Here is a 25,189-nt window from a genome sequence, read left to right on the forward strand (position 1 = left end):
TCATCCAAATACCATCGCGTTGAAGCTGATTGAACTATCGCGATCAAAAGTACGACGATGAACCCACCTGACCCAACTCAATATGACGCTCTTGGTTTTCTCGATTGTGTGAAATCGGCGTATCCTGACAGCCGGACCACTTACACCGCGTTTTTACACATCTTGGCAGATTTCAAGGCTGAAAGGTGAGCACAATCATTTAGTGAGTATGGCGACAATAGACTTCAACATCAGTGGTAGAATATCTGTAACGGAGCTCATGTATAAATTCAGAGACCTCTATCGGGACAAGCCTCAACTCTTCAGGGGTTTCGGGCAGTTCTTGCCTGAAGGGTATAGAATTGAAGCTGATGGTACTGTCGTCACTCCTCATGATTAGAAGCCTACACATTTCATCCGCGCTAAGGAGACTCCGACGACGTTAGTGATTAATGATTCACCGGTCAGAATAGACAGGGAAGAACTGCGGGGTGGCTCAAATCATTCTTTTGAGTGTATAACATGGCGTTTGAAGGACTGTTCTGTATTTCTAAAACCCGAATGAGAAAGTGGCGTCGTTTTGACATCTTAGCTTCGGTCTAGATGTGTGATTTCTCATAAGGCATCAAGTGCAGAATCCGTAAGTCTAGCTTAAAGTCACATCGAGAGCGCTCTACGACTCTCTCCCATCGTCGTTTTCTCCCTGAAGTTCATCTCTGAGCAGGAGGAAGATAGGAGTCCGCGGCAGCTCAAGTTCTTAGTTCTCAGATTTAAAGAAATGTTATGAGATTGCAATGGAAGCAAAGGCGCTGGTCTTTGCCCCGCCTCCTATCAACAGACTTGTAGCCGGATCCGGATGCGAAACATGGTCGGAAATACCTCTTGTCAGCATTCGAAGGGATTATGCGCTCTCTCATAGAGACGTATCAGTCCGCTGAGCCATGTAATACCTCATTCCCCAGCCGCACGACGACAGAGGCCAGCCTCGGATCATGGATGGCAACTAGGAAGACGGTCCGGTATGAGATTCTCCGCATCATACTGCATGGATAGCCAGAATCTCAAGCTTCGAGAATTAATAGAAATCCCTCAGAAAAGGAATGATGATGTCCTTCCTTCGGCAATCCGTCGCTATGACATAGCTCGGGCAGAGACGCGGTCTTTCATTATTAGCTTGGGACATGCCCAGTTAAGGAGCACCTGGTGTGTTGGATGGCGGGGGCTGGCCTGCAGCCCCGGCAATGATTGAGAGCAGAATTGGAGTGCCGACCAAGGTCTGGGTAGTGGAGGTTTCTGCAGTTTCTGTGGGTGTGGGAAATAGGCCGGAGGGTGCATCGCTGGAAGCGCTGCTGGGAGGATTGCTGGGAAGGCTTGTCGAGGGATTCATCGGTGAGCTGGCGACAGGACTGCCTGGTGTTCCTATACCAGAAGTGCTTAATGAGCTGATACTGAGACTGTTTGGTGGGTTGATGGCAGGGGCGCTTGATGAGCCGATTGAGAGACTGCTTAGGGGGGTACTTTGGACACTGCTGGAGGTCGTTGAGACTGGATTCAGAGAAGATGAAGAAGAGCTGGCTGGCAAGCTGATTTGTGATATAGGGGCACTGCCTGAGCTCAGAGGCGCACCAGTTGAAGACTGAATTGTAACGACGCTTGTGGCGGGAACTGATGTCAATGTGGGCGTGGAAGGGGCATTGCTTGCAGAACTGGTCGTTGTTGATGGTGATGGCGTCTGCTCGAGTGTTGGAACTGCGCTTGATGATGAATTTGTAAAGCGGAAAGACATGGAAATACTCGTGCTGGAAATTCTGGGCGTCGACGACGCGACTGAAGTTGTCGAAAAAACGCTGGACAACACCGAAGTACTTTGAAGGGAAGTCTGAGATATGACTACTGAAGAGATTGTCGTACTCGAGCTCGACATTTCAGGCAACGTGGGCTGCATAGACGATGTCGTTGTCTCAATGGACGACGTTGACGTTGTTGGAGCAGAGGGAGAAATGCTCTGAGACGTTGAGGACGTCGAGGTGCCGGATGTCGACTGTTGAACTGTAGTTGTGGACGACGATAGGCTGGTGGGGGGTGTCGTGGAGCTCTCGGTGGAACTAGTCACGCTGGTTGCAGTAGAATCTTGAGTCGAGGTTGTGCTTGTGCTTGTGCTTATTGGTTGTGTCACAGAAATAGTTGCAGTTTCAGATGACGTTGATGTCAAAGAGCTCCTGGTGGTACTAGTGGAGGTGATGAGTCCCGTTGACGTGGTTGATGACGCGAGTGTGCTTGACGATGTCGTCGTTGAAGATGTTGTGGACGTGGGGGAAGAGTCGGTTGAAGTACTGCTCGTGGACAGCGCTATCGTCGAACTTGCAGAACTCGTCGAACTTGCAGAAGTCGTTGAGCTCGATGAAGTCGTCGAGGTCGACGTGGACGTAGCTGTTGCAGTAACCCCAATGGTGATGGTCCCCGAGACAGTGCCGGAAGCCTTCGCCGTCGATGTGAACTCCTGCCCCGCAGCAACAATAACCGTTGATGTCACATAGTCGATTTTGACTTGAGAATTGCACTGCACGCAGCCACCCGCCTTTAACATGAGAGCGGAGTCCCATTCCGTATCACTGAAGTCACAAATGGCAAAGACCATCTGCGTCGTACCGGTAGCCGGTATTCCGACCAGAAGAGGTGGAGTCGAGCCCGGGTACGATGAGACGCTGTTAGGCGGCGTGATGACGATCGGCGGGTCAAAATAAGGGGATGTTGCGGTGATTCTTTGCCCGTCATAGCCTATGGCATACTGCTGGCTGCCGAGGAAGATACCGATGGGATCAGGGCTTCCTCTGTGAAGTTGTCAGCAGTCTTGACTCATCAGATAGAACTTGGAAGATGGACTACTGGCGAGAACGTACCCTTCTTCTTCCGAGGCCATGATGAATTCGACTTGAACTCCGTTGTAGCCATTGGCAATAGCGACAGAGACGCTCAGAATTGCAGCGTTGAAAGTGTTAGTGCCGCAATATGTATTGCTTCCGCCCGCTCCGTTGTTCACATAATGGTCACCGCCGGGAAGAGCTCCCGCGGCGGATCCAGTCGTCAAAATTGCACCGTTACCAATGCCACCAAGGCCGTCTGTGAAGGTTCCCGAACTGGTCGCTGATCCACTGAAAGTCGCTGATAGTACAGACACTCCGGGGCCGGTGAAAATGGCGTTGGCCAAAACGGATGCGTCGCCTGATGCGGTAACCGTGAAGCCGAGACAAAGAGGTATTGCGGCCGCGAGGGCCGCGATCAAGGTAGAAGTCCTAGCCATACTGATTGGATATGGCAGCGTTCACATCAAATGGGGCATCGGAAAACATTGACAAGGTCCAACCTATTGTTTGGTGGGGGCCAGCACGAAAATAAGAGGAGCGGCATTGCCCAGTGGTTTTGATGACTGTACAACACGATCAATGAATGTTTACAAGCTTTCTGCCTAAGTTCCCTCGGTCTTTCATTATGAGGAAGAATATTTTCTACAGGATGAAGCAGGTAATGAACAGAGACAGTCTTTCAACGAAATATGTCAAGGGGTGGGTTGCAGGGCTTACCGGAATGTGGAGGGCGGCGAAGCGGAAAGCAATCGTCAACCCAGGCCCTGGAGGTCTCAGATTACGGGCCATGTCCATCGCACGCTGACGTAAATCACAAAATCTGGAAGAGCTTTGCTATGCGGGCGAGCAGTGGCCATACCTAGACGTTAACAGGGGCGGCAGCGACGATGACGATAGGGACAGGAACAGTGATATGGAGAGGAACAGGAACGAGAGGCACAAAGGGAATGATGGGAATGGTAAGATTATTACAATGGAAAAAAACTGTTGGGCCTAACATAGGTAGTTCTCCGGCCCGGTTAATTAAATGTGTCCGCTCGGATAGCGAAGCTCATTGTAGAAAAGAGCAGATGGCGATATCATGCCAAGATCCCAACAGCCATTCCTCTTCCCGCCTCGTTCCGTTCCTCGCTTTTGGCAGATGGGCTGGTCATCACTAGCCATCCACTCTATTTGTGAGCCCCAGAGCTGTACGACATACAAGTGTTTCTGTCAAGTGTTTCTGTGACAAGGGAGACATTACACCACATGCAATAAATCAGCATGTCTTGGCATGAGGCATTCGTCGAGATATTGACCCTCGTGCCAATGGCGATCTACATTTTTCTTCATGGAAGACGCGTTGCTCTGGCCTTTGAAAGTGGATGGGTATGCTCTGGAATGCTGCAACATGAATGTTCTCGGCAAATGGCTCGGCAGAGGGAATAGGAGGCGCACGCAGGCGAAAGCAATGTCTTGACTTTCCGCGCCGAAAAACGTCGTTCCCGAGGACGATGCCAAACTCCTCGGGCCGAAAAGCGAATAATCTGATGATCTGCTATAAGAATCCGATCACAGAGGTCGGATTACTGAAGTTTTATCTCGAGTGGATGAGCACCAGTGAAGACGAATAATTTTTGACGGGCTCGAGTCGCATCCAGCGATCCACGGCGAGATGAGGGAGGAACATGAGGGGCAGGAGGGGAGGCCTAATGAGACTTCCTCAGCGTCCAAGGTCTCCTCATCGAAGAAACATTGCAGTCAGCCAGTATCAGCTTCAAATTCATAGCATTTCTCAAACTGTTGGGCGGAAATGATGACTCGGCTCGAGAAGCAATTTTTCGCCAAATTGATTTGTCAACAGACATCCCATAACGTGTTTCGTGTCAGGCAGGTTGAAGAGAAGTTAACGTGGGAAAGCTGATGCAAGTTACATAAGCAAACGGTTTTCTGGCTTCCGCCAATAAAGCCACCATGCACTTATGTAATTAGTCAGAGCTGTGAGCTCCCCCATTCGGGACAGCTATCCCCACACCTTCCTTACCTAATCAAAATTTCCAACGCTCCGAAAAACTTCAATGTTCAAACCACCTCCAAGGGTCCATCACGAGAGAGCCTCACCACCGCGAACACCACCCCCTCCCGCCCTCGCGCCGACCCGGACACCGCCGCCCTTTTCACCCTCCGAAGCGACGACGACGCCGGCCGAGTCGAAAAACAACCTCTCATCCAATTGATCCCTCCAGTCCGGTCTGGTCAGCCCACCAAAAAACCACATCACCACACACCGCGACAATGGAAGCAAGGACAATAACCCGCCCAGCGGCCACCCTCCTCCGCGGCGCCGCCAGACCATCCCCCTCATCCTCACCATCCCTCACCCTCCGCCGCGGCCACAAGACCACAACCCGCACAAAGAAGGCCCTCAAGATCGCGCCCCACCCAGACTTCCTCCCCTCGACCGCCGGCGACACAATCCTCATCAACCCGCCCTCCGCCGCCCCCTCCGTCTTCCACACTCCCTTCAAGTTCCTCCCGCCCACCGACCCCCGCCGCCGCGCCAACCTCTCCCACCTCTTCGCCTCCTCCTCCTCCACCTCTGCGGCGGCTACACCATCAGAAGGAACAAAACTGCCTCCGGCCCTCGCCGTCCCCTCCCGCGGCGCCAACCCGCGCTACCACCTCACCCCCGCCGACGTCGCCGAGATCCGCCGCCTGCGCGCCGCCGACCCCGTCACCTGGTCCGTCTCCGCCCTCGCCCGCAAGTTCGACTGCTCCGAGGTCTTCGTCACCATCTGCACCCCCGCGCCTCGCGAGCACAAGGAGAAGCTCGCCCAGAAGCTCGAGAGCGTCAAGGAGGGCTGGGGCAAGATCCGCACAAAGGCCCGCGAGGACCGCTCGCGCCGCAAGGAGATGCTCCTCCGTGGCGAGTTGTAAAACGGGTTGGAGATGTGTGGCTACATATTTGCAGAGGAGAAAAACCTACGGTCTGCGAGGGACGACTGCTACGTGCGGATGAGGTTGAGGGAAAATGGCAGATGAGGCTTGTCTGTATCAATATGGGACGAAAAGAAAAACGCAAAAAAGCAGGCTGCGACGTGTTTGATCGCGTGCTCGCGTGTCTACGTGCCATGACGGAGGTTTTACACACAAAAAACAGGCGGTGGGAGGGGATGTAGGATAGAGACGAAGGACGAAATCATGCTCAGGGCTGAAGAGCGAAACACCCAACCATATCTGTACAATGAGTAAAATTCATAGAAACTCGTGTATAATTTTTTCATTCCCCGGTTCGCCATTACAAATACGCCCTAATGAACTACCTATCAACTTGTGCGAGATAAGCTTGTCAAGCACTGCATCGTCACTTCTAAGAATCATGAACACTACTACTAGATCAGGCCCATTTGTTTTTGAACCTGGGGCTGTGTATCCATCCCTCTGACCACTCCTTTTACGTCGCCTCCTCTTGTTTGTCCAGCTAGTGTAGTCTGCTGGCAGTTATTGTCTCCCCTGGTCGCCGCTACACACGGCGATCTATATAATCCTACTTAGAAGCAAGTATCAAACCCATCGTCATCATCACATTATAGTAGAAATTCCCGCCATACCAAGCGCTCACAGCTTGGGCACCTTGACACCCATCTTGTCCATCATCTCAACACCGGCCTTCTCCAGGTCATCCTTTCCAGGTATGACCCTCCAGCACCAGCCGCACCAGCTCCTCCTGATGCCATTGGCTTCTCTGCTGAGAATCTTGGATGAATGTCGTTCGTCGTCCCACTCGGGCACGCACGCACCCACACTCACCATCCGCACCAGCTTCGTCTTCACAACGCCGCCGATGCCTTCAATCTCGTGCCTCTCATAGCCAGGGCCGAGTTGCGGGCTTGGCGTCCTTTGGTACCGCACGGTATCGAGATGCACCTCGTCCGTGGCTTCCCAGAGGTTGGCGCCACTTACAGCCGCATCCTCGGCGTCGCAATCAGTCTCGTTCTCACGCTCCTTGGCGCCGACGCAGGCCTGTTCGCGACCGCAGATGACACCGCGATCGCCCTCGCCAATGCCTGTACCCAAGCCGCCAAGGACTTCACCATAATGGGCGCGCCATTTCCAGATGCTGAAAATTGTTAGCAGATTAATTTTTTGGTGTTGGTGGCGGAGGTTACATACCGCCGGTAATCCTGATCGGCAGCGCGCATGCTCCGCCCGCAGGGCTGGCAGAGCCAGACACCATCAAGCTCGCATCTGCAGATCTCCCGTCGCACCGCTTCGTGTGTGAGCGGTGTCTCGGGATCCAAAGCTGGGTTCACGAGGGCGGCAATTGGGGCCTTGACGCAAGGCTGACACAGCCTGCGATGACGGTCTTTGAGGACTGTACTGGCTGGGGGTTTGATGGCACAATTCTGTTATGACGTGTCAGCGATCGACTGTTCTTGTGTAGCCTTCTCGGCTCCTCCCCGAGCCAATGCCGCATGTCCCCTTGGGGAGGCTGGTAGGCTGCCTTCCTCTTCACACAAGTAGGGGAGTCCCTCTCGGCGAGAGGGCCAAGGGCACGCGGCACGGCGTAGGACGGCATACCCTGCACACAACAGTCTCACACCTCCGGCACTCCGTCACCAGGTCCCGGGCGCAGCTGCCGCTCTTGCCGTTGTAGGCGCGTCCGTCTTCCATGTAGTACCAGTTGCTCGCCCTCGCGCGGTAGCGGAAGGTTGACTCCGGGTCAACGGGGTCGAGCTCATTGGAGCAGTGTAGCGTCGACGAGAGGAGGATGTTGCGGTATTGAAGCAGGCCCTGTCGGACCATGCGGCAGGTACGGGCTAGACTGTCGAGGGTGTTGAGGTCGATGTGTTCGGCGATGGCCATCACGACACTGCCCGTCCATGTTAGACATCGTATGGGATCGGGGTCGGGTAAGCTTACGGATAGCAGCCAAGAGCCTCAGTGGCAGCACTCTGGAAGGTCCGGGATGGCTCTGGTGCAGCAGCAGCAGTAGGCGGAGCCATGTGCATAGCTGGAGCTGGGACGGGGACTGAGACGGTGACGGCAGCCATGTTGGGCCTGTAGAACTGACGCTGATACTCGCGGTTGCGTGCTTCGATGCGTTGGGTGACGGCGGCGGCTGCTGCTGCTAAACGACGGGCCTCGAGGACATGAAGTGGTTCGTCGTCCTCTTCTAAATCAACAAAGACGACCATGCTGGGCCAGGGCAGCTGGACAGGGGCCAGCTATATTTGACTGGGCGCCGGTGAGCGGTTCAGACGCACGAGCAATGCTCGAGCTTGGGGTTGCTGCCAATCTGGTCTCGGTTCCTGACACCCGAGCCGAGCTGTGTAATAGGTAGGCCGTAGTGTAGTGTACTGTGTGGTGAGGTGCACCTGATGGCGTGGGATGGGGATTGGGATGGGCGGGGTGGGGTTCGAGAATCCCCCGATGCCGCAGCTGATGCTTGTTTTCCCAACCGGAAACGATGACGCAACGGATGTATTGTCTCGGCAGATCCTGTGGAGATATCAACAGAAGATGTATCATAAGAAAGAGAACGAGAATTAAAACATGCAACGAATTTGCGGAAGAAACGACACTATGAGACCAGAAATGTGATGTTTGAGTCCATCGCAAGTCGACGACACAAGGCAGGCACCGGGGTGGTGGTTGACGGAAGGATGGGTGATGTTCAGGTCGATCCTGTTGCTGCTGCTGCTGCCAGGGGGTGGGGGGAGAGTTTGGGTGGAGGGGGGCGCCAGCCAGCGCACCCAGCAAGCAGCAACAGCATGCGGACGCGCCAACTCGGAAGGTCCAGTCCAGAGGTACCCGCACCGGATCGAATCAGATTAGATCAAGCCCAGCTACCCTCACTCAGCGAACCATCTCCCCCTTCACCTCGACCTGAGACCTGGCGGGATGGCATGGCACAGGCGGCACCTCACTGAGGTGGTGATCTCTCTTGCTGCCCATTGCTACTGCAGCTAACCTGCCTGGTGCGAACCTAGACCGCTCCCCACGATACGCGAGCGCAACACCACACACGGTTGAGGCGCTGATCAGGTACGAATGCCACCGCCAGTCCATCACCCGGTGACCGCCAAAACCCCAGAAAAAGTCACGACGACAAAGATGCCACGGTTCGCCCAAGCAACAACGCATATGCACTGGGCGATGGCGACATGCACCGTTGCTTCTAGCGCCGACACCTCAGGCGGCCCTGTGACCCGCGCCTCAGCGAAAAGCTTGGGTCACCCGGACGCAGCGTGCATCAGCGTTTCCGTTTTCCCCAATACGCCTGTGCTCAACCTTCTATTTTCGACCTCGACGCGAAAATTGGAAACCCCAGACTTTGCGAGTCCGCGGGCACTGTGCTGTTTGTGGCTTCTGCAAATCTCTCACTGCTTGGTCTCCAATTGCGTGCTCACCACGGTGAAGCCCACCCCCCTTGGCGGCGGGGGTTGACCCCGAAAGCCGGAGACGGAACACCCCACCCCGAGCCGCGCACCGCCGAGCCGTCTTCGGCGATGCTAGGGGCTTCGTTTCTTTTAGCTAATATTCCCGATTCTCCGAGAGCTTATACCTGTTCTCTCATACAAAACGCGGGGGTTTCACGATGGGCTCCTCCCCATGACATGATGAATTTTTTTTCTTCCTGGGGGAGTGACCCTCCCTGATCCCGCCTTTCTAGAACGTCTCTCCCCTTGTCTTGCTTCCCTGCGGTGCAGGTGCAGGTGAATGACACGGGTCCGGCCCGGTCCTTGCACGGATCCGCATCCCGAATGTCGGTGTCGGAAACCTGCACCGGCCCGGTGTGACCTTTGGCTATAAAATCTGATCAACGGCCCAGCTGCTGTTCGACTGTTCCGGACCAGGCATCACAACGCACTTTTAATAGCACATCAATGAGCCTCGCCGGCCGACAAGACCGGGCTGCATAAGTCGACAATCCGGCGGTGCTAGGTGAAAGCACCCGCGAGGCTCGAGATAGCTCTATCTAGGATGGCAGTGGGCAAAATCCACGAAGGCAACTGACGGAGATAAGGAGAAGAGCTTCAAGAAGCAAATGAGGAAAGGAATGGGAATGGAAAGACATGGAGTTCTGGACGGAGGCAGGAGGCCACGAGATGAGCCATCCTGGTTGGCTGAATCCGCCGCTGTGCAACGGTAGGATGGAGACCGCTCCGGCACTTCAAATGATGACACAGGGGCTTCAAGACGATTGAAATCAAGGTAAGAATCTTGCAGTCTCCGGCCAGAAAAGCTGTGCAAACTCCACGACCAAAAGTTTGATTCCACGATCATATTCGTACGAGAATGAAGTATACGGAATTTACAAAGGTTGAGCTCTGGCAAGGAGCTGCTGTCCGATCGGAGGTTACACTGGCTAAGCTGTCCCAATCTACCACATCCAGCCTGCCTATCTTCCCCGTTGCCACACTGCCGCCGTCATTACGCTACTTGTTTCCAAAGTCTGTCCAATATCAACCAAGAAGAAAAAGCCCTCAAAGGACAATTACAAAGTCGCGAGTGTATGAGCGCTGATAGACAACGCCCAAAATATTGCGCGAAAGCTCAGAACTACTCTACTTCCGGGCCGTCCAACTGCCAGCGAGAACCCCGAGGATATCGCTTTTCTATCTCGTACTCTTCGCGTCCAGATGGGTGAAACGCGATTCCCACCTCGGCAAATGCTTGCTTGAGAGTCTGCAGTTGGTCCGGGCCAAGCCCGGGGCTTTTCGGCAGGAAGCGATATGTCATCGACTGTAGGTCGGGGCACCGTTGTCGTAAGTGACGCGGGAGCAGCAAGAGCCCATCATGAGCGTGCTCATGAACATAACTGCCGCGGGGCCAGTTGCTTCTCACGTGCGGATACTCTACGCTGTACCACCGTTGTTCAGTGGTTACCATGCTTTCGTCGCCGTCATCGATTGCAACTACTCTGACGTGGTGTGTCCTGGGGTCCGGGTCGTCGCCATCTGCGTCATCGTCGTTGAGCCCGTCGAACTGAAGGTGCTGCAGTCGCTGGGGGAGCAACTTGATGAGATGCATGACCTTCTCGTAGTTAGACCTTCTGACATACGGGTGTCGCTGTACCCAAAGACAGTCGGAGTCAACATCCAGACGCTCGAGGACGCTAAGAAACTCCAGAGGCTCCAGGATGCCAGCGGGTTCGACGAACTTCTGGGCGTATCTGCTGACCCTAGTTTCATGACAAAGCCTGACGATCCATCGGTCGAAATGGCTCAGCTTGAGCTCCTTCAACTGCTCTGCGATGGGCTTCAATAGATTGACGATGCCTTGAGGGGTGGGGCAAACATTGGCTGGACCTCCTTCGAAACAGTATATCCCGCTGTCCGTATGCTCATAGTGAAGTTTTCGTAGGCTGGGCAGTCTTCTAACCAGCTCGGGAAGCACCCGCATTGTGACAACAGAGTCATCCCCTATCTCGAGAAACTTGAGATGGGGTAAATTGATGTCGGGGATGTCGGCCGGTTCGTACGCGTCCCAGTTAACATCGCTCAATTCGAGGGACTCGATATTGGGCGCGACATCACTGAGCGGTTTCAAACAATCGTGCATGTCGATACATACGTTCTTCAGGTGAGGAAATAGCACTCGCCCCCCAGCAGCTCTGGCGACGATGTCCAGCGTCTCCATATTGTAAAATTCAGACCCATTCCGCTTTTCGTCACCGAGCAGGTGATACCGCTGCCAACTTTGAGACCTGATCGCGAGAGTATGGAGGTTGGGCATCTTCGTGATGAGCAGCTCCGATAGCCACACCATGTATTGGACTTGGTTGAGCAATTGAGGTGGAGGCAGGGACAGGCCGGGGAGAGCTTCCATTTTTCACTTCTCCACATGGTGTAAATGCCTCGGAACATTTGTAGATGGATAGGCTCCCACTTCGTCCATGTATACAGGTGAAAGAGGTCGATCTCCTGCACGAGCTCGCCGAGGCGTGGATTGAGGGCGAATGCGTGAAAGAGGGCAACGACGCGTGGAAGACTGAGCTCATCTGGGCCCGAGGGTTCATGGGGAGTGAGGGTCCCATACAGCGCGGCGCTCGAGAACTCGCGGATGCGCTTGCTCGTACAGCAGAGACTGGTAGTGAACGCATCTTTTTGTGCGACGACGAGTTTGAAAATTTGGTGGAGAATCTCCGGAGGCAGCGTTTCGAGTGTTGGCTTGGCCATGTTGAAGGTCCGTATGGTGGTGACGGGATTGATTGAACTTGAAAACGGGAAGATGATGATGGAAAATGAGAGCGTAGGGGACGCGTGTAATTAAAGTGCACGCAGGAACGTCCCGCCTGGTGGGTTGTGCATGGTTCAGTGTCGACCCGGTGAAATGGTCCAGCTTCAGTGTCCACTTGCCTTGGTAAAGGTAGATTTGCAAAGTGACTTTTACAGTCACATAGCTAGCTCACGAAATGCATAGCGTCACAATAGGGAGGTAGTCGGTAGGTACTGCAGGCGAAAACGCTGGAAAAAACATCTTATATTTACTATCTTGCCTTTCAACCCACCAAACGGAACCCCATCAGCCATCAAGCCATGCGTAGCAAACTATTGAACCTCGTTAGTCATTGATCGCGAAACAGACGATTAAACATGAGGTGAGAAAATGATTGTCGGTTCAGGATTTTCAGTGTGTAACAATAATCATGTAAATAGATATCATTGCCATGGAAGTTTAATTTCTCATCATTTGAGACGGTGATATGGAAGGAAATCAGCAGGAACTTACAGTTTGAGGTTCCAGGACCAGAAGGCCGCAGGAAAAGAAGAATCCCAGCCAGAAATAAGACTGTGAACCGATCCTGTCGATTTTCACTGCGACGCGACTGGTCCTGCGTTTGTTGCCGGGAATTTGTTCGTGTTGCGTGGGAGGAAAGACGTTGGAAGGAAAAATTTGCGGCGGAAGGACATTTATTTGCAACGCGACGTGGGTCTCACATTATGTAAGCGGACATCCCAGGTGCACGTCCCACGCAGTGGGTATGGCGCGCTCAAGCTAAGGTACCACAGCACAGATTGGTGACTTCCATTCGACATCACTCGTGAGAGGCATCAAGGCCTGCTCCAGTATCGATTCAATTGACTACGATCTAGGACGGGATACTGCATCTTCCAAGTACCCGCTATCGATACTGCATCGCCTCACCGGTTGGATAAGCAACTTCTGGGTGGCAGCGCAGCAATGGCGGGGTGAACGAGCTCGTGGCCAACCACGTCGCACTCATCCATCTTTCTTGGCAGGAACGCTGCGCGTTGCTTCACGAATGGCAGCCATCAGAGGTCGCCCGCCTTCCGCCAGCCGACGATGCGGAAGATGGACCACTCCTCCCAGAACCTCTTCGCCTTCTGAAGCACCTTCTCCTTGGGACGCTGGCTCTCCGCGACTTGAGGGTGCGGCACCTTGCGGCCCTTCCCAGCGCTGATGGGCAGGATCTCTTGCTCAATCTTGGCGACACCAGTGCCCCTCAGCACGCCACCAAGAGCATCAACTGCCTCCGCTACAACACGACCAACCCGACGGCCAGGAACGTGCAGCGAAGTCTCAAAACCCGTTCGCTGAGACTCGCCAAGGAAGCTCCTCGAGCCATATTCGTCGGTGAGCTCATAGAAGCGCCAAGTCTCGGTCTCGGTGTCGCCGTTCCAAGAAACATACACCGCCGTGCCGTCCTTGTTCTCGAGCGCGACGATTGCAGGCTCCTCCGAAGGCAGTCCGGTCCAGTTGAAGCGGAATGCGCGGTAGTTCTCCACCGCCACGCCAAGGTCGCCAGAGTCCATGTACGCGTGGAAGATGGGAGTACCGTCGGCCTTGAACTCGGTCACGGCACCAGAAGAACCCCAGTTGACGAGCGCGTTGCCGCCTGGCAATATCTGCGTTGAGCCTTGGCTCTTGGACAGCAAGTCATCAGGGGGATAGAAGCCCTGGACCAGCTCAGCCTTCCAGGTACGCGTGTTCACGCGGATGATCTTCCCGCTGCTCGTCGGCGCTGTGTGCACCTCCCTACCGCCGCCGTGCTCCGTACCATGGGCGCTGTTATCGTACAGACTCAGAACCTCCTCGTCGCCATCTTGGGACAGCCAGCGAGCGTGGTGCTGGAAGCAAAAGTCGACGCCCTCGCCGAGGTCAAACGACGAGTTTGTGCCTGCCAGGCGCCAGATGATGGATCCGTCAGTGCCGTTGATCTTGTGCACGGAACAGGCGTCGCGGGCGGAGATGAGGTAGTTGCCAGTGGCATCCTTGTCGACGCTGTTGATGTGGAAGTAATCCCATGCGTCGGAGCTGTTGTAGCCTGACCCGGCCTGGCCAGGGTTGATGGGCAGTATAGCCTCTGTGATATGTGTGAGATAATGTGCCCTTCAAGCGAAGGCTGGAATCTTACCATCAGGAGTGACGTGGTCAAGACTGGACCATTCGAAAAGGAGCTTGCCAGTAGCAATGTCCAATTCTATCACACCATCAGTACGACGTCCAAGTGTTTTAGCGATTCAAACTTTCCCACCTTGAATAATCGCATTCACAATCCACTGCTGCTCAGGCTCCGCGCCCCACGGCGTCAAGTCCCTCGGAACAGGCTGGTAAATCTGAATCAACCCCGTCTCCTCATTGACAACATGAAACTCATGCTTATCAACAAGTTTATGGTTGCCCGCGCGCAGCTCCCGGATCGTCTCGTAATGCTGGTCCAAAAACGTGACATGTCCATGCCCGTGGCCATACCCGGGGTTGTGGTCCCCCTCGAAGCTGAACAGCACATCCCGGCCGCGCCAGCGCGCCGCCTGGAAGTTGGTCGCCCAGATGCTGTAGATGGCGTACCCGCTCCACACGAGCTCGCCGTCGTCGCGGAAGATGTACGGCCCCGCCTGGCGCGGGCCGTGCTGCTCCGTCGGCGTGTCCGGGAGGCCTGCGAAGGGCGCGACGAAGAGGTAGCCCTGCTCAACGTCCGCGGTCGCCGGGATGGTGATGTTGAGGCGCGGCGGGGCGAGGTCCGGGCGGGAGCGGAACTGCCAGTCCGCGGACGCCAAGGGGGCGAGGAGCGCGGATAAGGCGAGAAGCGCGGTGGTGTGCTGCTTCATGGTGGGTGGCCGGGGATCCTAGGTGCGTCAGCTATTTCCGTCGGGTTACCCATTGCGAAGAATAGGTACATTCACCTTGGCGAAGTACATGAGCCCTAGAATTCAAAAGATGATTTGTGAGAATTTCCTTCACTTGTTTTCCAATATTTTCAGTTTACAATGCTTTGCTTCTGAGAGCTATCGCTGGTTGAGGAGGATGTTGGGCGTGGAAGAGGGCGGGATACCCCGCCCTTTTCAATTCAACAGACTTTGGGTGTGCTTCCCCTCAGCGTACGGATCGGCATGGCGACATCGCTATTCTTGCAGCAATACCTTGACATTTGTCAAGCATGGCACCATAATGTTACAGACTATCCAATTGAACCTGCTGGGCTTGATAGATTGGAGAGACAACACTTGTCTTCGGCCTGACTCATTGTCTGCCTTGCATCACGACGAGTCCTATGACGGTCAACGACCAATGCTACGTGTTCCAAGCTCTCTGGGGCTCCAAGACGCAGGCCAGCCAGTACGGACGAAGATTTAGCTGACAATCGTCTTGAATAGATTTACTGGTCTGCCTCGAGTATTGTGGGAAGCAGCACGTTGAAAACTCTTTCATTGCGTGCTTCGAAGGATTGCTTCGGTCTCGCAACTATGCTCAAGACAATGACTTTCAGGAATCAATCCCATACATGCCTACATCCTGGAGCCAGGCCTTGCATGTACTTCATCATGACATCAACCCGTCACCTCCGGCACTCACGCGGAATCTTGTGCCGTGTCCCGCTAGCGCGGGGTGCCCAGACTCCTTCAACCAAGAATCGATGTGGAATCATTTCAACGCCAGGAACGATGCAGCAAACGGCGTGAACGGCACAACAGTATGAGGCATTACGTGATTGAGATGCATATGGTGTGATATACCTTCTCCATCAAAACCAAGAAGCATACTGCAATCATCGGCTACCCGACCCGGCACCGATGTTGGCCCGTCGAGACCAAAGGACCCTACACCGTGCGGACGAAGCCCGGCCCCACGTCACCCGCCGCGTCCCCATCGGCGGATGAAACTGAAGAGTAGAGAAAAAAATGGTCCCGCCTTGCACTTCGTCATTCCCGCCCATACCCCGGCTTATCGACTCCATCCAGCACTGACAAGTTTAAAGCCGCGCCGGAAGAGTCAGACCAGGTCGCTGTGGCCCCGATTGCGTGATGGCCGTTTGAATTTTCTTTCACTCTCCAACTCAATGAAATCCTGCCATTGAACAGCCGCGCATCCCCACTTCCGTCTCATCTAATGTCCACGCGGCAGCCATCCTAGTTCCTGCAGACTGAGACTCTCTTGTCTTACAGCACGTGCAATCAGACACCACACTCTGAAGGAGCCATCAGCCATTGGAAAATGTCGAATCCCCGGCCCCACTCCGACGAAGAGGCCCGGGCCCCGGCCTCACCGCCGCCCCCGTACCCCGACGCAGACCCGGCCCCCCGCGAAGACCAGCCCCTCCTCCGCGACCCCGGCGCGGCCGTCACCTCCGGCGAAGCCTGGAAGCCCCCGCCAGGCTTCACCTGGATCGAGCTGGCCATCATGTCCAACGTTTTCCTGTACGGCTTCGACGGGACCATCACCGCCGCGACGTACGCCGTCATCAGCTCCGAGTTCGACGCCGCCAACACCGCCTCGTGGCTGACGACGTCGTACCTCGTCACCAGCACCGCCTTCCAGCCCCTCTACGGCCGCTTCTCCGACATCTTCGGACGACGCGTGTGTTTCTTCGTCAGCAGCGTCACGTTCGGGCTGGGCTGTCTCGGGTGCGGGCTGGCGCGGGACGTGGTGTTGTTGAATTGCATGAGAGCGCTGACGGGCTTTGGTGGTGGAGGGTTGATGACAATGGGTACGTTATGATTTCATTTGTTATCCTCAAGGCATGCATGAGGGGGCATGACTGACCAGGCCACCAGCAACAATCGTCAACTCGGACATGATCCCCTTCCGCAAGCGCGGCATGTACCAGGCCCTCCAAAACGGCATGTTCGGCTTCGGCGCCGTGGCGGGCGCCTCCTTTGGCGGCTCTATCGCCGACCACATCGGCTGGCGCTGGTGTTTCCTCCTGCAGGTCCCTGTCTCTGTCCTGGCCCTCGTTCTCGGTGCGATTGTGATCAAGAACCCCGAGGGCGGCTTCGACATCGACACGACTGACTTCAAGGCCATCTGGACCCGCGTCGATGTTTCCGGTGCGCTGTTGTTAGTCGTGGCTATCTCGGTCCAGCTCGTCGGACTGAGCCTGGGCGGGAATGAGTTGCCTTGGGGCAGTCCGATCGTTATTGGGACGCTGGTGGGAAGCGTGGTGCTGTTGGGCCTGTTCTTGGTCGTCGAGGCGAGAACGAGGGCTATTCCTGTTATCCCATTGAGGATGCTGAGGGGTCGGTTGCCGGTGTTGACGCAGATTTCGAACGTTTGTGCTGGACTCGCTGCGTATGCTGTAAGTGACGACTCTTGAGACCATTTCGAATGACGAGAAACGCTTCTAACTCGAGACAGTATCTCTTCATGCTGCCTCTTTTCTTCCAGGTCGTATTGCTCGACTCTGCGACCAAGGCCGGTGCACGACTGGCCATTCCATCGCTCGCCACACCTCTCGGCGGCCTCGTTGCCGGGATTGTAATGTCACGTTGGGGCAAGCTCGTCTGGCTCGTTCGCACCGGAGCTTTCTTCATGCTTTTCGGAAACGCCCTGGTGACGGCTCTGCAGTTTGAGGATAGCAATTGGAAGTACTTGGTCTACATCTTCCCAGCGAATCTTGGCCAGGGAATTATCTACCCCGCCATCCTCTTTACGACACTAGCTTCGTTTGATCACGCCGGTAGGTCGAGTCTCACAATCAGAGCATCAAATTCGGCCTAACATGAACTACAGATCACGCCGTGTCGGCATCAACAGTCTACCTCGTCCGCTCCCTTGGCACCGTCTGGGGCGTGGCAATCACCTCGGCCATCGTCCAAACGACCCTGAGCGTCCGTCTGCCAGATGCTCTCGGCGATATCCCTGACAAGTGGAGGGTATGAAGTTCCCCAATTATCCCTTGGTGTCTCAATTGCTAACATCATGGAAGCTCATCGACGAGATTCGTCACTCCGTGACAGCCCTCAAGACCCTCCCGGTGGAGGTGCGTCTCCCCGCTCGCATGGTCTACTACGAAGGCATCCAATACGCGTTTGCTGCATCCACCACGTTCGCAGCTATCGCGCTAGTCGCGGCGCTGTTTGCCAGTCCCCGCGGTCTTCGGAGCACTCACAAGTAAAGAGGATCGCCATCAGGGGGCGTGTTCAGGGGTGGTAGGATCACGTCATGCCGAGAGTCTCCATAGAACGGCCGTGATCGGGGCCCAACCAACATCTTACGTCTATCGGCAATGGGCACAGTAGTGATTGCATGATGATAAGTGACAAACTTAAGCGCACCGGACGAGTAGATGAAGTCCCTCGAGGGTGGATAGAAGTGCGATGGTGGCGCTCCATGTACAGGGATAGACAAAAAGGGGGTATTTTTGAATAGACAGGACTTGGCATATTCGGTTTATTACACTAGAGTACAGAATCCGAACGCATTTGTACCATGCAAGATCTCGGTGACTTCCCGACCTTGGACACGTTTTTACCTTACCCCTCCATCGAGAGCCAGAGTTCCCAGCCCCAGGCTAGCAATGAATCCTCAGCCCATAAAAATCCACCTTAAATCATGACAAGCCTGTTCTTCCTGATTGCGCAACTGCTATTGCATGTCACACAATTTTTGCATTGCGAGGAATGCAGATGTTGTAAGGTGTGATGCAAGACAGAAGACAGGATGCTACAAGGACGTTTATGGGCAAAGGCTCTAGAGAAGGCATTTGGTTCGACAGCTATTTCATTTGAGCCGCCGTGAAACACACATCTAAGAAAGGTCATCTTGCATGGGATTTTGTGCTCCTTTAGTTGCTGCACTACGCTCAGGTTTGAGACGTTTTCAAAAGCTAAGATGGCTTCAAAAGCCCCGGAGACCAGCGGCTCCGAGACTGACGTCAATGTGCGCGATGAGCTCCCTCCTTCCACCGGCGAGGTCCTAGGCTCTGTCGAACCACATGTCTTCTCCAATCCTATACGTGCCGCACACTGGCAACAGGTCTACGAAACCGCGGCATACGAGGGGAGACATCGCTTCAATGCGTCATTGACATGGTCGGCGGAAGAGGAGAGGCTTCTCAAGAAAAAGGTAACTATCTCTGAGTACCCAGACTCTTGAAAACACCAAGTCGAAATCAGCTTCATGAGTGTAGAATTTCTCAGCTGATGCCTATGTCAATCGTGACAGTTGGACTGGAGAATCATGACCTGGGTCTGGGTAATGTTTTCCAGTCTCGATTTAGTACGCAGGAACGTAAATCGTGCAGTATCCGACAACATGGTAAGACCTAGCCATCATTCCTAATCCAACGACAATCAGAATGAAGGCTTACTGAAGTGGCTCATCAGCTAGACGACCTGAAAATGGACACTAAGCAAGTAATGGACAGCCCTCCGTATCGAACACCTTTGCTAACCCTTCCACGTCCAGTGATTATAACACCGGTCAAACAATCTACCTCGTCTGTTTCCTTGCCGCAGAACTGCCCGGTGGCCTGATCAGCAAGAAAGTTGGACCCTTCAGATACACTCCGACCATCATCACGATGTTCGGTGCGCTGTGTGCCCTGCAGACGCTAATGAACAGCCGAGCAAGCTTTTGGGCTTTCCGTGGACTTCTTGGTTTTGTACAAGGGGGCTTCATTCCGGAGATGGTGCTTTATCTCTCGTACTTTTACAAGAACAACGAACTTCCCATTCGTCTAAGTGTGTTTTACACAGTTATTCCCATCACACAGATCTACGGTGCCCTCCTAGCGGCGGGGTTCCTCGCAATGAGGGGTATCAGAGGCTGGGCGGGTTGGCAATGGCTGTGAGTATAAGACCAAGCAGCAAAGTTACATGTTTTCTGCAAGCGCCTCATCATACCACGAATACTGATCCAGACAAAACACCTAGTTTCCTCTTCGAAGGCCTCATATGCGTAATCATCGGTTCTATAAGCTTCTTCGTCATGCCTCCGTCTGTCTGCGAGCCCGCTCGCGCATTCAGGCGCCCAGACGGATCTAACAAGTGGTGGACAGAGCACGAGGAGGAGGTCCTCGTCAACCGTATCCTCAGAGACGACCCTACGAAGGGTGACATGAACAACCGAACAGCCGTAACTTTTCAAGGTCTCTGGTCAGCGCTGACGACCGTAGACTTGTGGCCCATTTTTCTCGTTGGCCTCTTCGCCTGGATTCCGTTCCAGCCGACAGCCAACTACCTGTCTCTCATTCTTCGCGACATGGGGTACTCAGTGTTCGAGTCCAACATGCTTGCGATACCAAGCTATGCACTGTTCGCGATCAATGCAAGTATAGTCCGACACAAAGTACCCAAGCACAAAACACTGATACCTGATGTTCAGGTCCTGATCTTCGGTTGGTTATCCGAGTACTTCAAAGAACGCTCCATCATATCGTCCTGCAGCAATATCTGGATGCTTCCTTTCTTCATCGCACTTGTCGCTCTGCCCGAATCGGCCAACCCCTGGGTCCGGTATGCTTTGCTCACCGGGATCAACTCGATACCCTACACGCACTCCGTACTCGTCGGAATGGCGAGTCGCAACTCACGTAGCGTGGGTACGAGAGCGGTCGCAACAGCTGTGTACAACATGACGTATCAGATAGGCAGCATAGCTGCTGTCAACATCTATCGTGACGAGGATAAGCCGTACTGTAAGGAACATTCCAACTCTACAGAATTCCTTTTCGAATTACTGACAAATTTGACTCAGATTACACCGCCAACAAGGCTTTGATTGGGCTTTGTGTATTGAACATTCTGCTATTCATCGGCATGAAGCTGTATTACATTTGGCGTAATCGTATACTTGAGAGGAGATATGCAGAGGCTTCAGAGGCAGAAAAGCAGACGGCCATCGATATGCGTTTTGCCCACTAGCTGCAAAGACACACATTTACTCAAATGTAAAATATCACACATAGATGGCCATGATTTGCGTTATTTGAATCAATCTTTGAAGTAAAGATGATTGGCATCCATAGACCTGAATCGCCTCTACTACTCATACTAATCAGGAACCTACTCTTATCATGTTTCATTCTGAGTTCTTCCTCCATGGACCATTGAAGCCTTCCATTATCGTTCTTGAGTCCTCGACCGCCTTTGAGACGTATTGTCATCCTTACGCCTTCCAGAACTGCTCTAACTAACGTGCGACATCTTGATTACAATTTACTTTTGATGGGTTCTTGGAACCGATAGATGATGTCCTCAAACCGAGCCTCGGGAAAAACATAAAGCCAGTGCAGGGTCTCACCAGGCCCGCAGAAAACACCATGTACGGCATCCCCTGGTATCCACAGAATGCTGCCACCTGATACGGCGTGCCGCTTGCCATCGATCTCAACGCTGCCGGTGCCGGAAAGGATGTAATAGATCTCAGCCTGTGCGTGCTGGTGAAGAGCAAGAAAGCCCTCAGGTGGACATGTTGCCAGTCCCGCACACATGGAATCAGTCAAGGTGTCGGGTCTCGACAGCAGCGTTTGCCAAGTGACATTGCCGTACAAGGGCTCGGGGAATGCGCTTTCGGTTAATTTGGTGATGGTCGAGTGATCCATCAGGACCGGCGACGGTGCCGCTCCGCTATCATGTCGCTTATGCGAGCTGATTGGACATTAAGTCAGCCTGCGGACTAAAGATGCCTTCAAAAACGGAGAGAAACCATGGAGACAAGCAACCGCAACAGCATGGGCAGGGGTCAAACGAACCAACAAGGCTTCTCCATTTCGGTAGTGAACGTTAGTATTAGAGGTGGAGAGTTTCCAAGGATGAGTGTTGACAGTTTTTGGTGAACTGACTAGGTATGATGAAGCCTTGTTGAATGGATGTCAGGACTCAGGCGTACTATGTAACAAGGCAAGGAAGACCTTTTCCAATAGTGACCCCCTGGCTTGTTGGTCCCCGCTCTTTGATAAGAATATTCACTGCCGGCATATTTAACCTAGTTGGGTAAACTTTGCCTCCGATGACAAGCATGTGGGAACAATGGCTGGATACATGTGCGGAGAGCGCTCTAGAATCTTGGCCCCCAACGGTCCGGGCGGACCGGCGACGATCCTGGGAATGTTCTAATCCATCGTCGTCTGGGGCCGAGCATCCACTAGGAATGCCCCGGATGCAAGCATGGGGGAGTAGCGGCTGCATGTTGATTTTCGTCTACTCACATCGTATTTAAGTCGTCAATTACAATGGCGAACCTCTTGAATTATGACTCTGTGGTGTCTTACAGGCAATCTCATCCCGCGCCAATACTGTACCCCAAACTTCCTCTTCCAGCAAAACAGTGAACACACTCTGCAACCGCCATCGCCTTAGTCATTGTTACATCCTTCCGCGCACCAAAAACCCCAAGACGATGGCGAACAGTATCCCAGGCACCGACATCTATGGGCCTGGGTCATGGATCGATCACGATGCCCCAGCCGTCCCTGACGATGCGCTTCGGCTTTTTGAATCGCTGGCGGCGATGACTCCGGGATTCACATAAGATAAGGAAATGTGGAAGTCTGTTTCGTTCCAAGGCTCGCCGCAGACCATCGCCCCTGGCCCACTCAAGTCTCCTGTCATTGCTGCGGCACTGCACGCCATGTGCGGAGTGGTTGCCAATGAGCTCCTGGCTCTTCAAGACGGCGGCAGTCCTATCCGCCATGTTGGTATCAATACAGACCATGCCGCATTCTGGCTTGGGTGTGTTGGCATGGCCAAGCGCAACGGGTCAACGGTCCGAGAGTTGGCTAAACGGGGTGAGCTCGCAGGCATCTTCTCCAAGGACCTGGAAAAGGGCACGTTTGTAACGCCTTTGCGACTCCGCGCGACAGCCAACTATCCGACCAAAGATGAGGGAACCTGGTATCAGCTTCATGGGTCACTTGATGCGGGCCCTGTGCTTCAAGCCGTTGGCCTGGACGTAGAGACCCCTTGCAGCGGGCTCGATGAAGCCTATGAGCTCATCGGCAACCACGTGCGGAAGTTTGGTGCTCACGAATTGGAGGCCATCAATATTGAACGTGGCCTCTGTGGGAGCATCTGCTATACTCCGGAATCGTGGAGGCAGACGCGGATGAGCAAAGTCCTCTCCAAGCACCCTCTGGTGAACTACAGGTTGCAGTCACACGCCATTCCTACTCCAGCGATTCCGTTAACCCCGGGGCCCGACAAGCGACCTTTGGCCGGCATCAAAGTGGTGGAAATTGTGCGGATCATTGCAGGCCCAGTGATTGGAACGACGTTGGCGGCACTAGGAGCCGACGTCGTCCGCATCAACTGCAGCAGGCTGCCCGACTTTAATGTAAGCACCGAAACAACCCTTTTGCATATGTCTACAAATTTTTTTCGTCTACTACGTTTGAAGGAGTATGTTACAAGAGCTGACAGTTGATAAACAACGAACAGTCCTTGCAACTCACGCTCAACGCCGGAGTCCGCACTTTGGATATTGACTTTGACAAAGAGGACGAACTCCAGCATTTGCTCAGTCTCATCCAGGACGCCGACATCTTCGTCCAGGGCTACCGTTCAGGGTCCCTAGCCAGGAGAGGAATGGGCCTCCACGACCTCTTGGAGATGGCCGGGAAACGGGGCAAGGGCATCGTCTACGTCGAAGAGAACTGCTACGGACCAGACGGCCCCATGCACGAGCGCCCAGGGTGGCAGCAGATAGCCGACGCCGCCTCTGGATGTTCATATGTCACTGGAAGAAGTCTGGGTCATACAGACGGCACCTGTGTATTGCCGGCTCTTCCAGTCCCAGACATGCTGACCGGCTTGATTGGCGCAATTGGGGCTATGATGGCCATCAGAGACCGCGCCCGTCAGGGCGGCTCCTATCACGTCTTCGCCTCGCTCATGGCGGCAGCCGCATTGCCCTTGCAGGCGGATGTTGGACTTTACTCTCCTGAAGCTGTGAAGCAGTGCAATGAAAGGTTCCAATGGGGCGAAACTGGTCCCGAGCTGTTCGTCCTCGAGCTGCTGGATGTTGTGCTTAAGGGATGGGCCGATGTGTTTCCTGAGCGCTTTGGGCCGGTATCGCCATGGTTTACCCAACTGGAAGGTGAATGGGGCAATTTCGAGCTGCTCAAACCTGTTCTTCAGCTAGCAACCCCGGAAGAATCTCCGCACTGGTCTTCAGCTCCGGAGCCTAACTGTCACCATGACAGCCTATCACTATCATGGCTTTGATGTTCCGGTATTAGGGTACTTCAATAATCGAATTCTATGAAATTGTGCTTTCGTCGGGGTCGTACATGATCTCAAGCGTTGCCACTCGTGAACCAAGTAGAGGCTGACTCAGACCAAGACAGTCATTGATTATATTACAATCGCTCGTGACTAAGTATCAACCAAGGTCGCTTACAATCACGCGAATGCCGTCAGACGCTGACGGCGAATGGACCTGTTTTTGTTTTGCAGGCTGCCCTTGTCATATCACCAGTCTCTCAAGCACGATATCGTGGGTGGTCGTGACATCGAATAGGAGTGAGCCTGTTCAATATCACCTCTCGTAGGTGCAGTCCCATCTACTGCTGTTTACCGCAACTTTTGAAAAGGAGCCTATTGTATTCAGTGTTCACAATGGTCGGGGGTGGCTCCCTGGGAAAGGACATGCGGTAAATGCACGTCCTCTCCCAATCAACATGGTGATGATCCAGCGAAAACCTCGCTTTGTTTGCCTAGGCCAGCGGACCGCCGTCGGCAGGATGTAACCATGTTGGCCTATCACATACCCGAGAGATGAAATTCCACGTCGAAGCCGAGAGACCAACACTTTGCTCTTCAGATGAAATCATTCTTTCCCAAAAGAGAAGGCTACATCTTATCAGTCCTAGTTCTTGACCCTAGCAATGCACGCAATCCTAGTGACACGGGCACCGGACCGTGTCCACCTTTATACCCACCCTTGCACACCAGTGCAGATCAGCCCCCAAATGCCGGACCGTACCCACTCCGGCCGTCCGATCAAGCCCACCATGTTCCGGCTTAGCTACGGGAGCCGTTCACCACGGGCCTACAACGGTATCACTTCGGAAATGGTCGATTCACTCTTAAAGGAACGAATTCAGTCAATGGGAAGATGAATAGACCATGACCTCATGCGAACTTCCTCCGCAAGATTCGATATGCAAATGCGGGCAA

At 54.0% G+C, this 25,189-nt stretch overlaps 9 protein-coding genes across 9 annotated transcripts; 4 read left to right on the top strand and 5 right to left on the bottom strand.

Moving 5' to 3' along the window:
* Window positions 1–57: 57 nt before the first annotated feature.
* On the top strand, window positions 58–379 carry GCG54_00011203 (uncharacterized protein; the record flags this gene model as incomplete). The annotated part of the gene is made up of 2 exons (XM_045411110.1): window positions 58–185; window positions 241–379. The coding sequence occupies 2 exons, from the start codon at window positions 58–60 to the stop codon at window positions 377–379; spliced, it is 267 nt and encodes an 88-aa protein (XP_045268168.1).
* Window positions 380–1,168: 789 nt separating this feature from the next.
* On the bottom strand, window positions 1,169–3,280 carry GCG54_00011204 (uncharacterized protein; the record flags this gene model as incomplete). Its single annotated transcript, XM_045411111.1, is given in 6 exon segments — window positions 1,169–1,433; window positions 1,498–1,895; window positions 1,950–2,084; window positions 2,235–2,539; window positions 2,554–2,810; window positions 2,880–3,280. The coding sequence occupies 6 exon segments, from the start codon at window positions 3,278–3,280 to the stop codon at window positions 1,169–1,171; spliced, it is 1,761 nt and encodes a 586-aa protein (XP_045268169.1).
* Window positions 3,281–5,117: 1,837 nt separating this feature from the next.
* On the top strand, window positions 5,118–5,759 carry GCG54_00011205 (uncharacterized protein; the record flags this gene model as incomplete). Its single annotated transcript, XM_045411112.1, has 1 exon — window positions 5,118–5,759. The coding sequence occupies one exon, from the start codon at window positions 5,118–5,120 to the stop codon at window positions 5,757–5,759; it is 642 nt and encodes a 213-aa protein (XP_045268170.1).
* A 681-nt stretch (window positions 5,760–6,440) lies between these two features.
* GCG54_00011206 (uncharacterized protein) lies at window positions 6,441–8,020 on the bottom strand (the record flags this gene model as incomplete). Its single annotated transcript, XM_045411113.1, has 4 exons — window positions 6,441–6,942; window positions 6,996–7,228; window positions 7,404–7,695; window positions 7,746–8,020. 4 exons carry the CDS (start codon window positions 8,018–8,020, stop codon window positions 6,441–6,443), a joined length of 1,302 nt encoding a protein of 433 aa, XP_045268171.1.
* A 2,368-nt stretch (window positions 8,021–10,388) lies between these two features.
* Window positions 10,389–12,007, bottom strand: GCG54_00011207 (uncharacterized protein; the record flags this gene model as incomplete). The annotated part of the gene is given in 2 exon segments (XM_045411114.1): window positions 10,389–11,650; window positions 11,665–12,007. 2 exon segments carry the CDS (start codon window positions 12,005–12,007, stop codon window positions 10,389–10,391), a joined length of 1,605 nt encoding a protein of 534 aa, XP_045268172.1.
* Window positions 12,008–13,105: 1,098 nt separating this feature from the next.
* On the bottom strand, window positions 13,106–14,902 carry GCG54_00011208 (uncharacterized protein; the record flags this gene model as incomplete). Its single annotated transcript, XM_045411115.1, has 3 exons — window positions 13,106–14,157; window positions 14,209–14,274; window positions 14,329–14,902. 3 exons carry the CDS (start codon window positions 14,900–14,902, stop codon window positions 13,106–13,108), a joined length of 1,692 nt encoding a protein of 563 aa, XP_045268173.1.
* Window positions 14,903–16,286: 1,384 nt separating this feature from the next.
* Window positions 16,287–20,935, top strand: GCG54_00011209 (putative transporter; the record flags this gene model as incomplete). The annotated part of the gene is made up of 10 exons (XM_045411116.1): window positions 16,287–16,779; window positions 16,847–17,367; window positions 17,427–17,748; window positions 17,802–17,944; window positions 17,998–18,182; window positions 18,860–19,136; window positions 19,236–19,328; window positions 19,438–19,859; window positions 19,946–20,709; window positions 20,769–20,935. 10 exons carry the CDS (start codon window positions 16,287–16,289, stop codon window positions 20,933–20,935), a joined length of 3,387 nt encoding a protein of 1,128 aa, XP_045268174.1.
* A 287-nt stretch (window positions 20,936–21,222) lies between these two features.
* GCG54_00011210 (uncharacterized protein) lies at window positions 21,223–21,615 on the bottom strand (the record flags this gene model as incomplete). The annotated part of the gene is made up of 1 exon (XM_045411117.1): window positions 21,223–21,615. The coding sequence occupies one exon, from the start codon at window positions 21,613–21,615 to the stop codon at window positions 21,223–21,225; it is 393 nt and encodes a 130-aa protein (XP_045268175.1).
* A 938-nt stretch (window positions 21,616–22,553) lies between these two features.
* GCG54_00011211 (Succinate--hydroxymethylglutarate CoA-transferase) lies at window positions 22,554–24,235 on the top strand (the record flags this gene model as incomplete). The annotated part of the gene is made up of 2 exons (XM_045411118.1): window positions 22,554–23,345; window positions 23,450–24,235. The coding sequence occupies 2 exons, from the start codon at window positions 22,554–22,556 to the stop codon at window positions 24,233–24,235; spliced, it is 1,578 nt and encodes a 525-aa protein (XP_045268176.1).
* Window positions 24,236–25,189: the final 954 nt, after the last annotated feature.

This window comes from Colletotrichum gloeosporioides (genome assembly GCF_011800055.1).
Source record: "Colletotrichum gloeosporioides strain Lc1 chromosome Unknown consensus_17, whole genome shotgun sequence".
In the NCBI taxonomy this organism is placed as follows: Eukaryota; Fungi; Ascomycota; class Sordariomycetes; order Glomerellales; family Glomerellaceae; genus Colletotrichum; species Colletotrichum gloeosporioides.